The 13546-nt window shown below is 41.2% G+C and overlaps 1 protein-coding gene across 1 annotated transcript in view; it reads left to right on the forward strand.

The window, feature by feature from the left end:
- The window catches only part of castor1 (cytosolic arginine sensor for mTORC1 subunit 1), a 37137-nt gene that overhangs the window by 21105 nt on the left and 2486 nt on the right, over positions 1-13546 (forward strand). Inside the window, exons 3-8 of the mRNA XM_034091906.2 lie at positions 5291-5484; positions 5932-6067; positions 8327-8450; positions 10592-10699; positions 10936-11018; positions 12353-12447. Coding sequence (XP_033947797.1) covers positions 5291-5484; positions 5932-6067; positions 8327-8450; positions 10592-10699; positions 10936-11018; positions 12353-12447 — 740 coding nt within the window. The remainder of the gene's footprint in view (positions 1-5290; positions 5485-5931; positions 6068-8326; positions 8451-10591; positions 10700-10935; positions 11019-12352; positions 12448-13546) is intronic.

A 13546-nucleotide genomic window follows, 5' to 3' on the forward strand; every position in this document is an offset into this window, starting at 1 on the left:
TTTCTTGGTTTTGACATCTATCTGGCGAGGGCAGAATTTGCACCTGCTCCTTTTGGGTGATGGGTCAGGAGGGGGAGCTTGGCGAGCGGGAGCTGGGCGAGTGGGAGCTGGGTGACGGGTAGCTGCTGCAGAGGTAGAGCTGGAGCAGAACTGCTGGACCTCCATAACCAAACTGGCAGCGGCTGGCGTGCGGCGAATAACCTGTCAAGTCAAACTTTATTATAATAAATCACAGTGCAAATACAAAAAGTTCAAATTGTGAGGACACTACAGAAGGAAGACCAACATAAATGAAGCTTAATGCTGACCTTGTGTCGCTGGATGTGAGGTATCACAAGTTGTTGTCCAAGCTCCTCCATGAACAGCCTCCTCTTGTTGCACTTCCCCTGATTCCAGGCTGGGTTGATCTCAGACCACAGGACAAAGGAATTGTATGCAGGCACATCAAGAATGTTGAAGAAGACAACTAGGGGCCAACGGGCTGTTATTCTTTTGCACGTGTACACACTGGTAACCTTGAAACAAAATAAACAAACCAAAACATATTCAGAAATGTATGTTTATTTCCTACAGAGTCATAAGATTTGATGACAAAGACACAAGAAAAGATCGCCGGGCACGAGACAAACTTGCTCCAATTCGAGACGTTCGGGACACGTGGGTGTCTCTCCTGCCAATAATGTACAATCCAGGCACTAATGTGACTGTCGATGAGCGCCTGGTCCCATTCAGAGGTCGCTGTCCATTCAAACAGTATATCCCAAGCAAACCAGGGAAATATGGGATAAAAATATGGGCAGCATGCGATGCCAGGTCAAGCTACGCATGGAATATGCAGATATACACTGGCAAACCTGCTGGTGGGACGTCAGAAAAAAATCAGGGCATGCGAGTTGTCCTTGACATGACAGAAGGCCTCCAGGGAAAAACGATAACCTGTGACAACTTCTTTACTTCACATGCCCTTGGCCTGGCGCTGCTGAAAAGAAAGCTGTTCATGGTGGGAACAGTAAGGAGAAATAAACCTGAGCTTCCCCCTGCACTGGTGTCAAAAGCGGACAGGGCTCGTTTCTCATCAAAGTTTGCTTTCACCGAGACCCATGCTCTGGTGTCCTATCTCCCCAAAAAACAGAGAAATGTTCTTCTGATGAGCACTCTGCATCGGGATGCAGCTGTGAGCGACAGGGATGACAAAAAGCCCCAAATCATCGAAGATTACAATCACAACAAAGGGGGTGTCGATAACCTTGACAAGGTATTTCACATTTATTATTCATAATGTTAATAATATTATTTATGGAAAGGATAATGCATTGCATTTGTGTGGAGATTTTATGAAACATTTTAAGTGTCATGGTAGCACGTAAAATTGCCCTACCAGACTCTGCACTCCATAGACTTGCTGTAGCCTCTTTGCTGGATCGGTACACTCCAGCTAGAACCAACAAACCCACGTTTGCCTGCAGGTCCATTTGATCCATCTTTCTCCATTTTTTTCCCATAAACACGCTGCCCCTCCTTGTTAGTCATGTTCAGCACTGACTCTTCGATGGCCTTGGGCAGAAACAGATAAAAAGCAGACTTTATGTCGTCAATACGAGACCTTGCATACAGGGTTGGACCCTGGCGGCTTGTCTCTCTCTCTGCTTTCTCTGCTGTTACCATGCGACGTCCGTCACAGGGAGGGATGGAAAACCAGATCATTTTTTCATTCTTAGATTGGAAATATTCCTCCATCTCAGCTGGGTCCTCTTCCTCAGATTCTTCCTCATCAGTGGATTCTTCCACTTCCTCAAAATAAGTGCGGTCCTCCACTTCTGACACTTCTTCCATTTCTGATTCTACCTCTTCATATTCATTTTCCTCCATTTCAAAACCTTCTTCCATTTCAGAAGCGGGCAATGTGGGGGCTTCTTCAGAGGAAGAATTTGGTCTGTAACTTACATCGATCACCTCTTCATGAGTCTCCTCCTCTTCTGACCCTGAATCCTCCTCATCGATTGATTTTTCCTCCATAACACGGTTAAAGATTAGCTCATGAACCTCCTCCACAGTCAAATGTTTCTGCCTCCTCATTTTGCTGCCTGTCTCTCTCAGAATAAAATGTGAAATGCCCCAACATTTGTGAGAAAATTTGTTTGTTTTTGACTTGACAATCGATTGATCCAATACATACAATACATCATAGGTGTGTATGTGAGTGTGCCGTAACTAGGGAGGGACTAAAAGCAACCGTGAGAAAAGGCCTGTTTTTTCGTTTATCTTTTTTGTTTATGATTTTGTTGATCTAACAATTGATTGATCCTATATGTCGTGTGTGTGTGTGTGTGTGTGTGTGTGTGTGTGTGTGTGTGTGTGTGTGTGTGTGTGTGTGTGTGTGTGTGTGTGTGTGTGTGTGTGTGTGTGTGTGTGTGTGTGTGTGTGTGTGTGTGTGTGTGTGTGTGTGTGTGTGTGTGTGTGTGTGTGTGTGTGTGTGTGTGTGTGTGTGTGTGTGTGTGTGAGAGAGTGTGACTGGCTTTTGTTTTCAGAAGATATTATGATAGTGACGTTCGTTCCGGTGCACGTCCGACAGCATTTAGCACTACATCGAGATTAAGATTAAACACATTTATTTTGGGAACACCCAACACTACCTATGGAGTTAGCCAGATGTGTGTAAATTACTGTTCATGGTCATTTGAAAACAAATGCCGGTGTCGGACAGACACAAACACAGAGCAGAGCACACACACATCATGCGCATTGGTGACTGGTAAGGAGGGAGGGACTAAAAGGTGAAATGCCCCAGCAACCGTGAGAAAAGGCCTGTTTATTTTTCGTTTATCTTTTTTGTTTATGATTTTTTGTTGATCTAAAAATTGCTTGATCCTATACATAAAATGTGCCCCCCCCCCCCCCGAGGAGCAGGCAGGGGGTTGTTGCAGCATTATGCTGAAAAAATGTGCCTCATTGCTCCACTTTGTCCTGCGGGGTCATTTTTGACCCCAGAGGGCTTAAGGTGTTATAAAATACAATAAAACACCCATAATTCAATGAAATTACTTCAAATGTATTGTAATCGTTAAGAGCATAGTATTGAACAACCCCTATAATTTTCAGACCATTTGATGAATTAAAAACCTATTTTTGACAGCAATAGATTTCCTTTTGGGGTCAAAAATGACACCAGGACAACAGGACGGGTAATGTATTCTACATTTGGAACAGTGACTTTCATTTTCTGGCTTGCAGACTTTCGGTTGCTACAGCCAAGTCTAAGGGAAAGACGGCCGTTTGAACTCTGACCCTTCTTTACCACCTACTAGGAGCCGCGTGTCTAATGCATTGGTATCAGGTTCACACACTTCAGTTGAACTGTGCGGTATAAATAGCAAGGACGTTTTAGGTCTCCATGGTGAACGAAGAGACAGGAGGAAGTGTGTGTCTCTGTAACACTAAACAGCAATCATGAGGAAGTCGTTTCTTAAAGCTGCCTCATATTTCACACCTTCACAAAAATAACGATTACATCAGCAGTAACATAAAATAGTAATGGGCTGCAGATGCTGAACACTTCATTGCAAGGGGGCTTTTATTTTGAAGTAACCAAGTGTAATTGCTGTAAAAAATAATCACTTGTGCAGTTTGACTGTTTGGTGTGTGCTGTCAATTATTTTTCCCTCTAGATATGAGTGCATCAGTTTTGCAGAAGTTTATTTTTGATTAAACTGTCTTTCTTGATTCATTAGAGCTCTGATGTCTTGTTTCTCAACAAACCATCATGCAACAGCACTACTTTTAAGTCTAGATAAGATTTAAATTTGTGAAAATTGATGGAGGCCAAAAAAATGGCATCGGCACAGGAATATATCCCCTAGTTTTTTTTGTTTAAAAAACTGCATATACAGTGGGGCAAAAAAGTATTTAGTCAGCCACCAATTGTGCATGTTCTCCCACTTAAAAAGATGAGAGAGGCCTGTAATTGTCATCCTAGGTATACCTCAACTATGAGAGACAGAATGCGGGAAAAAAAATCCAGAAAATCACTTTGCAGAAAAACAGCCCTAAAGCATGATGTTTCCACCCCCATGTTTCACAGTAGGTATGGTGTTTGGATGCAACTCAGCATTCTTTCTCCTCCAAACACGTCTAGTTGAGTTTTTACCAAAAAGTTCTATTTTGGTTTCATCTGACCATATGACATTCTCCCAATCCTCTTCTGGATCATCTAAATGCTCTCTAGCAAACTTCAGACGGGCCTGGACATGTACTGGCTTAAGCAGGGGGGCACGTCTGGCACTGCAGGATTTGAGTCCCTGGCGGCGTAGTGTGTTACTGATGGTAGCCTTTGTTACTTTGGTCCCAGCTCTCTGCAGGTCATTGACTAGGTCCCCCCGTGTGGTTCTGGGATCTTTGCTCACCGTTCTTGTGATCATTTTGACTCCACGGGGTGAGATCTTGCGTGGAGCTCCAGATCGAGGCAGATTTTCAGTGGTCTTGTATGTCTTCCATTTTCTAATAATTGCTCCCACAGTTGATTTCTTCACACCAAGCTGCTTACCTATTGCAGATTCAGTCTTCCCAGCCTGGTGCAGGTCTATAATTTTGTTTCTGGTGTCCTTTGACAGCTCTTTGGTCTTGGCCATAGTGGAGTTTGGAGTGTGACTGTTTGAGGTTGTGGACAGGTGTCTTTTATACTGATAACGAGTTCAAGCAGGTGCCATTAATACAGTTAACGAGTGGAGGACAGAGGAGGCTCTTAAAGAAGAAGTTACAGGTCTGTGAGAGCCAGACATCTTGTTTGATTGTAGATGACCAAATACTTATTTTACCGAGGAATTTACCAATTCATTCATTAAAAATCCTACAATGTGATTTTTAGGATTTTCTTTTCTCATTTTGTCTCTCATAGTTGAGGTATACCTAGGATGAAAATTACAGGCCTCTCTCATATTTTTAAGTGGGAGAACTTGCACAATTGGTGGCTGACTAAATACTTTTTTGCTCCACTGTATATGCTTAATTTAATTGATAAAGGCAACAATACTCATCTATTCACGCTGTGTAAAAGATGGGATGGCATGCCCGTATAAAAAATGTATCAACAATGTCTAAATGGCTAAATTTGAATGTGTAGTAATAACCTTCAGCTAAATAAAACGTCTTTGAAATGCTCCTTTGACAAAAAAAAAAAACCTTGATAAAAATGATTTAGGTTTTAATCTGACATCTTCTTTGCCACTCTAAATTGAACATGTTCAATGAGATACATTTTCATAAAGGCAACGTTTCTCTCCTCCACCCCACTCAGAGCTCCAGCCCTCAGAGCATCTGATGGTGGAAGGCTCCATCTGGCTGCCACTCAACGTGGCCTCCAACGGCAACGCCTCCAGCAGCTCGCAGGCTGTCGGCGTGACCAAGATCGCCAAGTCGGTCATCGCCCCTCTGGCCGAGCAGCACGTCTCTGTCTTCATGCTCTCCACCTATCAGACTGACTTCATCCTGGTGAGCCCTGTCTACTTGCATGCTTTTATTTCTGCTCCACTCTATTGCACTCCAGCCTAAGTACCTTGTTAAAATAAAAGAGGCACAGTAGGACGTTGTATAATTTATAGACGTCTGGAGCAGTTTTTCAAAATCTAAACGTATACAAAAAACTCCAGACTTCTAATCTCGCAGTGAAGCCTTTCACCTACTGAGCTCTGCCAGACAAAAGAAGCCTTTTTATCCACTCGGCAATAATGAGCTGATGGCAGTTAGTTGTTGTATTACTTGTGAAAGTGTTAAGTGGGCAAAAATAGATCACAGCTTGACAGACGTTTGTGTCAGCAAGTTTAATAATAATGTCTGAAAGTGAACCAGTGTTGGCTGAAACTACATTATGTACACTGACTACATAATACACCCACCGTAGATTAAACAATATTCATGATCCACGTCTTTGTTGTGTAGGTGAAAGAGAAAGACCTGTCTGTAGTCATCAGCACTCTGGAGGAGGAGTTCAATATCTACAAGGAGGTGGGAGGAGAGTCGGTCCCCATACACTGTCAGGATGTCCCCAACGGCCTCCAGAAGAACGGCAAAGAAGGTAGAGGTCACTTTGTTCGATATGAGCTCACTTACCTCTCAGGTATTGATCAAGCTCGTCTCAGGGGGGAAAGTTAAAGGGGCCCTATTGTGCTCCTTTCAGGTTTTATAATTGTATTTTGATCCTCTACTGGGACATGTGTCCATGCTTTAATGTTTAAAAAGATCTTTATTGTTCTCATACTGCCTGTGCTGCTGCACCTCTTTTCACCCTCTGTCTGAAACCAGAGCCCAGTCTGCTCTGATTGGTTTGCTGGCCGGCTCTGTTGTGATTGGTCAACGGCTTAGAGAAGTCCTGCCCCTTGGCCTATCACTTACAATGGAGCGTTAGCCAATAGTAGCGCGAATGTTACATAGTGATGTCATTATGTAACAGAGGTACAAAAAGGAGTCCAATGGAGGTGTTTCAGGCAGGGGGGGAGAGCAACTCCTTCTGGAGGGAACTTCTGGATTTTAGCCTTTGCAGACCTTTTATATGCACAAAAACGTATAGAACACACGACAGGAAAGGGAAACTACAAAAGATCCTCTAGCACCACCTTCAGGTTTCTGAGAAAAGGAAGTGACCTTAAAACAATGTAATAAGATGCAAGTGAAACATGAATCATTTCTGTTTCTTAAAAACATTGTTTCTCAACAGTTAATATTTGAATGTAAGGTGGTCACATTACCAGATGAGCAAGGCCTTAACATAAATAGGCTGTATGAACATTTATTATATACTGTATTCAATTCACAACTGCTTTAAGATATTACATATTACATACCTATTTTTACATTTAGATTAGAAAGCAGTTTAATAAATCACTTTAGATATGAATACTTTGTGAATGTATTAATGTGCTCTACCTGCCAGCCTCTTTTTCATTCAGTGTTCCTCTAAAAAGCAAAGACAGCTTCTCTTTTTCTTTTTTTAATAGCGCCATGAGAGAAAATAGAATATGTGTTTCTAGCTAAAGGAACCTGCTGTTGAAGGACTCCTGATGATCTTAACAAAGCTATGTTTGGCTTAAACAAATATTATATGACAAAAAGAAACAGGCTGGGTCCGCACCGGGTTACAAACATGCTGTGTCCTCCACAGGAAGTGATTTGTACAAAGTACAGAACATGCTGTACGAAGAGCGAGAACAATAATGGAATATATCGACACCCTTTCATAATCTTTCATATCTTTGCATCTTCAAGATCACGGCTTTATGAAAACATCAAAGAACAAAAAGGATTTTACTTGACACATGTTTGACTACTTTGGAAATGTTCACAAGCTTTTGTTTTACAGATTGCACTCACTGACAAACTTTTGGCACAATAGTGATCAAAATGCAGCTCACACTTTAAAACATACTTAGTCAAACTTGTGTGCGTTTATAGAGGAATGTGATTTTTTTCAGATTTTTGATTAAAGGCCTACGAATAAAATAATGAAACATGGAGCGAGAAAACCTCACATGTCTTTTTTTCAGTAATGAAGTAGAAGTTAACAAAATATGTACTACCAAAAACAATCAAGTTGTTCAAAGTTTTCTCAATTGGTATACTTGGGCCCCAAAGTGCCAGACATGACCATTTAAATGCTACGTAATACATTTCTTAACATTTACTTTTGGTTAATTCAATTGAAAAATATCTTAAGCAAAAAGCGAGTCAGCACACTGGCTACCAGTTAAGTCCAGGATTGATTTTTAAATACTTTTACTCACATACAAAGTGCTAAATGGTTAGGGACCATCCTACCTACAGGATCTTTTAGCCTCCTATTGCCCCTCTAGGGCATTACGATCCCAGAGTGCAGGTCTGTTGATGGTTCCCAGAGTCCACAAAACAAGGTCAGGTGCTAGAGCTTTCGGCTAACAAGCCCCGTTCCTCTGGAATCAACTTCCAGTGACGATTAGGGAGGCCGACAGTGTCCACACATTTAAGAGTAGGTTAAAGACTTTCCTTTTTAGTACAGCGTACAGTTAAGACTTTTTATACATCCTCATGGACCCTTCGTTTTATGGAATTGTATTTATTGTACTCTAACTGTATTTGTGTCATTGTGTTATGTTTCTTTTTAAATTGTTATTTTCACATTGATCTTATACGATACGTTTACATTACCAATTGTTTTTGTTGACTTGTGAAGCCCTCTGAGACAAATAGGATTTGTGATTTTGGGCTATATAAATAAACTTGAATTGAATATATCTGTGGAGGCTTTCACCTGAAAACACTTTGAGCTTTTCCCACAAACCAATGCTTCCTTTTCACTCCGCAGCCATCCAGCCCACGGTCCACCCGGTGGTGATCCCTAAGAACCAGTTCTGTGTCATGTCTCTGGACCCGGACACTCTGCCGTCCATCGCCACCACGCTCATCGACGTGCTCTTTTATTCCAACAGGTGAGTGGTTCACAGCACCGCATTACCTCTGTAAAACACAAGGGGGCAGCACGTGATCCTAACAAGGCATCAGCTCACTAACTGTTTCACAAACAGACACAGGTAATCGCTTCACATCTGTTTACTAACATGAGGCGAAAATTAGATAATTTGTCACAATCAATTATTTATAAACATTACACATGTGCATTATTGTCCAGGCTAATTTCCATACATATATTTTTCTTTTCTTTTTTGCTTTCTTGTTCCATTTTTAGAATCAAAATGATTTAATTACGTTAGGGTTTTCTTTTTGCAAGAAGTTTCATTTACAAGCCCTTAGGGCAGGGGTATCCAAACTACATTTTTAATTGGCAAATTCTAAAAGTATAATGGAATATGTCCCACACATGAAACTTGTATGTGTCTTATAATGTACAGGGTTTCCCAAACATAACGTCCACCAAAGTATATTTCGCGACCCATCTAGGTTTAATATTTGTTTATCCGTCCGCGAACACGATGCCATCTGCGATCGATTAACTACCCCTCCTGTACCTGTTCGCTCTACTATCGCATGAAAGGTCTGCTTTATGCGCTCCGCAGTAACTCCGCTGCGAGGCTCCGGCAAACAGTTCATGAGCGTGCTCCACTTTTTAAGGAATGAGCTGCCAACACTTTTTGTAACAAAATAAAAGAAACCCTATGGAGAGCTGTGATGTAGGCTCTTTATATTCAAATATCAAGCGTCATTGAATGTATTTGATTGGTTTTGCTAACTTATAACTTAACTTATGAGGGAGTATAACTCACCTCTAGTGAGTGGCCCAGCCCTTCGTATGTTTTTCTGTATTGCGGCTTTCACACCAGCGCTTTTCAGTTTCTAGCTCCGAGCGGGAGCTTTTCTGGTTCAGCTCCGGTTTCCCTTTTCAGCTCCCGCTCTGTGCACACCGCCCACTGGTGCCCCAGAGCTGCCCTTGCTGCGTCATGACGTCACCGTTTACTTCGCTGATTTGCTCCCCAACGGCAGCCATTACAGCGCTCACAACAACAACAACAACTGCGTCGGGTCGATGATCGTGTTGCTTTTAATCACACGAAGCCAGAATAAATTGAATAACGACTTCTCCAACCTTATACTTTTCTCCAGAGTGCCGTGGTTCATTGTTTATTAATGTGTTTCTGCAGCATTTACCGACCGCTGCAGTGCTGCTCTTCCACAGGAGTTTATTCTCCCGTTAGCTCCCGGTTAGCTCACACTGCAGCGGCCGCTCTAAAGTATTCACTGTCCGACTCACACAAGCAGCTGATGCATATCCCCAGTTCCCCTTAGCCTAAGTGAATGTGTGTCAGTCTGAATTGACACTGTTTGGTATCACAACGCTGTTATGCAAGTTTCTCTGTTATAAAACGGGTGATGTTAGCATAGCAACCGAAGCTAAACTGACTACTTGCATCCGATAGCTGCAATAATACAAAACAACACGTCTGCCTCTCTCCACAATGATCGATAACAGCGAACGGATGGTCAAAGTAAGGCACAAATAAACAGAATCACACGAAGCCTGGTTAGTGTTGCCTGACTTTATAAAGTGTGTTTATAGGCACTACTGCTTGTAGGCAGGCATAACAGTCGACCCATGGGAGGTGGGTTTAGTTTCCTGCACGCCTCGACGTAAGAGAGACGTAAGCGACGTCGCCTCTTAGCTCCAAAGCTCTTGCCTCTGGACCGACAATTTTTTGGAGCTGGAAATGAAGCGGATTCCAGAGCTAAGAGCCGGCGCCGCTGCGGTGTGAACAGGAAAACCCGGCGCTTTTCAGCTCCAGCTCCGAGCCGGAGCTGAAAAGGCGCTGGTGTGAAAGGGGCATGTGTGGCCCTCAGTGAAAACAGTTTGGACACCCCTGCCTTAGAGGAAGAACCACTAATAGGAACGCTTGCATTACTAGAGTTGCAACATTTGAAATGAAATACACTCCTACCTACACAGCCACATGTCTTTCACACACTCTGATTATAATATAGATCCAAATTATTTACAATATTGAATCACATTTTGGAACTATTTCATTGTTTTGGTTCTATTCCTTTTGAATAATGCTTTTCTCTTCTCCTCGTCTCTTTGCTCGGTAATGTCTCACCAATGGCCTCTTCTCCTCTGCAGTCCTAAGGAGGATGCTGCCAACCAGGGTTTGGACTGCATCAAGTTCTTCTCCTTCTCCCTCATCGATGGCTACATCTCACTGGTGATGGACACCGAGGCTCAGAGACAGTAAGGAAAAGCATAATCTTGACACCTTAAAAAAGCACATTCCTTGATTACATACTACAGCTAGCAAGTCAATTGTTTCCCTTTTTTGTTGTGTCTCTGCTTTGCGGATGTCAATATTTGCTAGCTTATATCTGGGGCTTGCATTAAAGGATATTGCCTACTCCATTTCTGAAATGTCTCTGTGTATGTCTGCTCTCGGTTGTCCGGGAGACCTCAGCTTGATCTCTGTGCTGCAGGTTTCCTGCTGACCTCCTCTTCACCAGCTCCTCTGGGGAGCTGTGGCGAATGGTTCGTATCGGGGGACAGCCGCTGGGCTTTGGTAAGGCTGCTTTCTTTAAAAGACTTAATCACATAGTAATCTATGTACAGGTTTGTCGTGGCTTCCTTCCTTGCTTATCTATCAAGCCACTAGACACCTTAAATAGACATTTTTAACTTGTTTTCTTCCTTTATATTACTTACAGTTGAAGATTTGCTTGGCCTCCGATGGTGTAGATGATGTTATGCGATGTGTTTGCTCAAAATAAAATAACAAACTTTTACACATGCAACAAAGAAAAGAGGCCTTTACAATATTCAAAACAAATAGGCAAGGCTAAAATAAAATAACAAACAACTTAGGTATTCTTTCTTTCTTGATAAGGCTTATATAACTTAATAACTTAAAGGGTAAGTTAAAAACTGTTCCTCAACGGCGTCTTTCTAGCAGGTTGCCCGTCACTGTCACTTTAGCGCAGGCCCCGTGTGAGTTGTAGTCTTTTAGTGTGTTGACTACAGACGTCACAATAAGGTGGCCTTTCTTATACTGGCTCTAACAAGGTTAGTGCGCATCACTTATATGGTACAGTCCAACCTGTTTCTGGATCTGCTTCCCCTGCTGACATTGATCAGAATCAGAAGCAGGTTTATTACCAGCTAGGTTGACACGTACGAGGAATTTGACTTGGTGTTTTGGTGCATACGTAAAACTAAAATGTAAAACACAGATAGAAAACTATAATAACATTAAAAAAATATCGTAAAATATAGCAGTATTTACATTGAAATGGAATTGGATCAAGTGGTATCTGACATCACATCAGAAATCTTTGCAGTTATGCAAACACATGTCCAGACAAATCCTGCGTACCTTTCAGACCTAGCAAGCCAATACATTAAGGATGTATTAAAATGGAAACACAAGCTGTTTGATTTACTGGAACATGTGACAGGATTGTTCTAATATTGTCTAAAGAGTTTTTGCTGTCAAGTTGTAATGGCAGTTGTATCATTTCTTTATTTTCTAAGGCTTAATGTTGACGGAGATATAATTTAAACTAAATGTCTTTTTTATCACTTGCTGTGTTCAATTTATTTATTTTGTTATAACTTATTTATTATTCAGCCAGTTGAGGTGTAATGGGACCACTAGTAGTGTCATTTCCTTGTTTTTCTATTACACTCCAATATTTTACCTCACATGGATCTTGTTTTTGTCTTATTACCTAACATACTTAAAACAAAATGTTACCAATTGAAAATAAGATATTTTACATTATTATGTGATGACATTTCCAGGCATTTTAAAAATCCTTAATTTGGCTTAATAACAGCTGTTTATTATGTGATACTTATATGAATGCATTTATCCTCCACTCTCCCTCTGTTTTTCAGATGAATGTGGAATAGTGGCCCAGATATCTCAGCCTCTGGCAGACAGCGACATCTCGGCCTATTACATCAGCACCTTCAGCTTCGACCACGCTCTGGTGAGTCCAGCATCTCGCAGATAGGCCGCTGTCGAAAGTCACGCCACATTTTTGCGATTACTCTTAGCTCAGATATTTAAAGATTCCAGGTTTGGTCTTTCTTCTGTAATGTGGGAGACTAAGAATGATGAGGTACACAAATATGTGTTCCTGTGAAGTTAAATCATGAGCGAGCCAGGTGATTCCAGATCAGCTTACAAGCTGGTTTATACATTTGAGAATAAAGGTATATGGCTTCATAGGTTCATCAAATGGACCAATTTATTTAGCTAGTATATGATTATTAAAATCCTATTATCAATTTGACATCACATTTACAAGAAAAAAAAATCCTTGAAATGTAGTATCCAAAGTAAATGTGTAAACACTCTGAAAATGTATTTACAAGTTATTGTTACCTTTTCTAACTTATTAACTGTCACGTGATAGACATTTATTTTTAGACTGTAATCAAGGTTTATTCAATTAAATGTTTTCTTAGTTGTTAGCATGTATTAGGTTGTTACGAACTTTTAACGCACAACTATTTTAAATACTGTTTTCATCCTAAACCAGTACTACTTTTGTGTTTGTAAATTTACAAATGTACCACATATACGACAGACTTAGTACCAACTTCATCACTAACTCCGACCACCTGTTATCATAACAATGACGAAGAAACCTTTATATATGACCAGAATCTAACTCAAAAAGGATGCAAAACATGGTGTTAAATCTTTGGGTATTCCAAATAGTATTCAAGGGTTCACTTTGTACTCCTACTTTCAGAATGCTTTGAGTGCTCACTTTCAGAGCTGTATTATGCGGTCTATCATGACGTTGTACTTAACTTAACCATGGGTGTCATACAGGAAATCCTATTTTCACTGGAACTTTCTGAACCTGAGTGGGATCAGTGTGAACCGCAGACCGGCCTGATAATAGCAAATTCCACTGATTAAATTGTTCTAGCTGTGACCTCACAATTGTTTCCGTTTGAAAACGTCTTGTTTAGTACAGTATAGTATTTTTGGGAAATTATCTCTACGACCTAGATTGAAAACATAATAGGTATAATCTTCACTTCAAAAAAGTCATCCGGATCGAAGTGTTATTT

This window comes from Pseudochaenichthys georgianus, chromosome 9 (assembly GCF_902827115.2).
Source record: "Pseudochaenichthys georgianus chromosome 9, fPseGeo1.2, whole genome shotgun sequence".
Lineage (NCBI taxonomy): Eukaryota > Metazoa > Chordata > Actinopteri > Perciformes > Channichthyidae > Pseudochaenichthys > Pseudochaenichthys georgianus.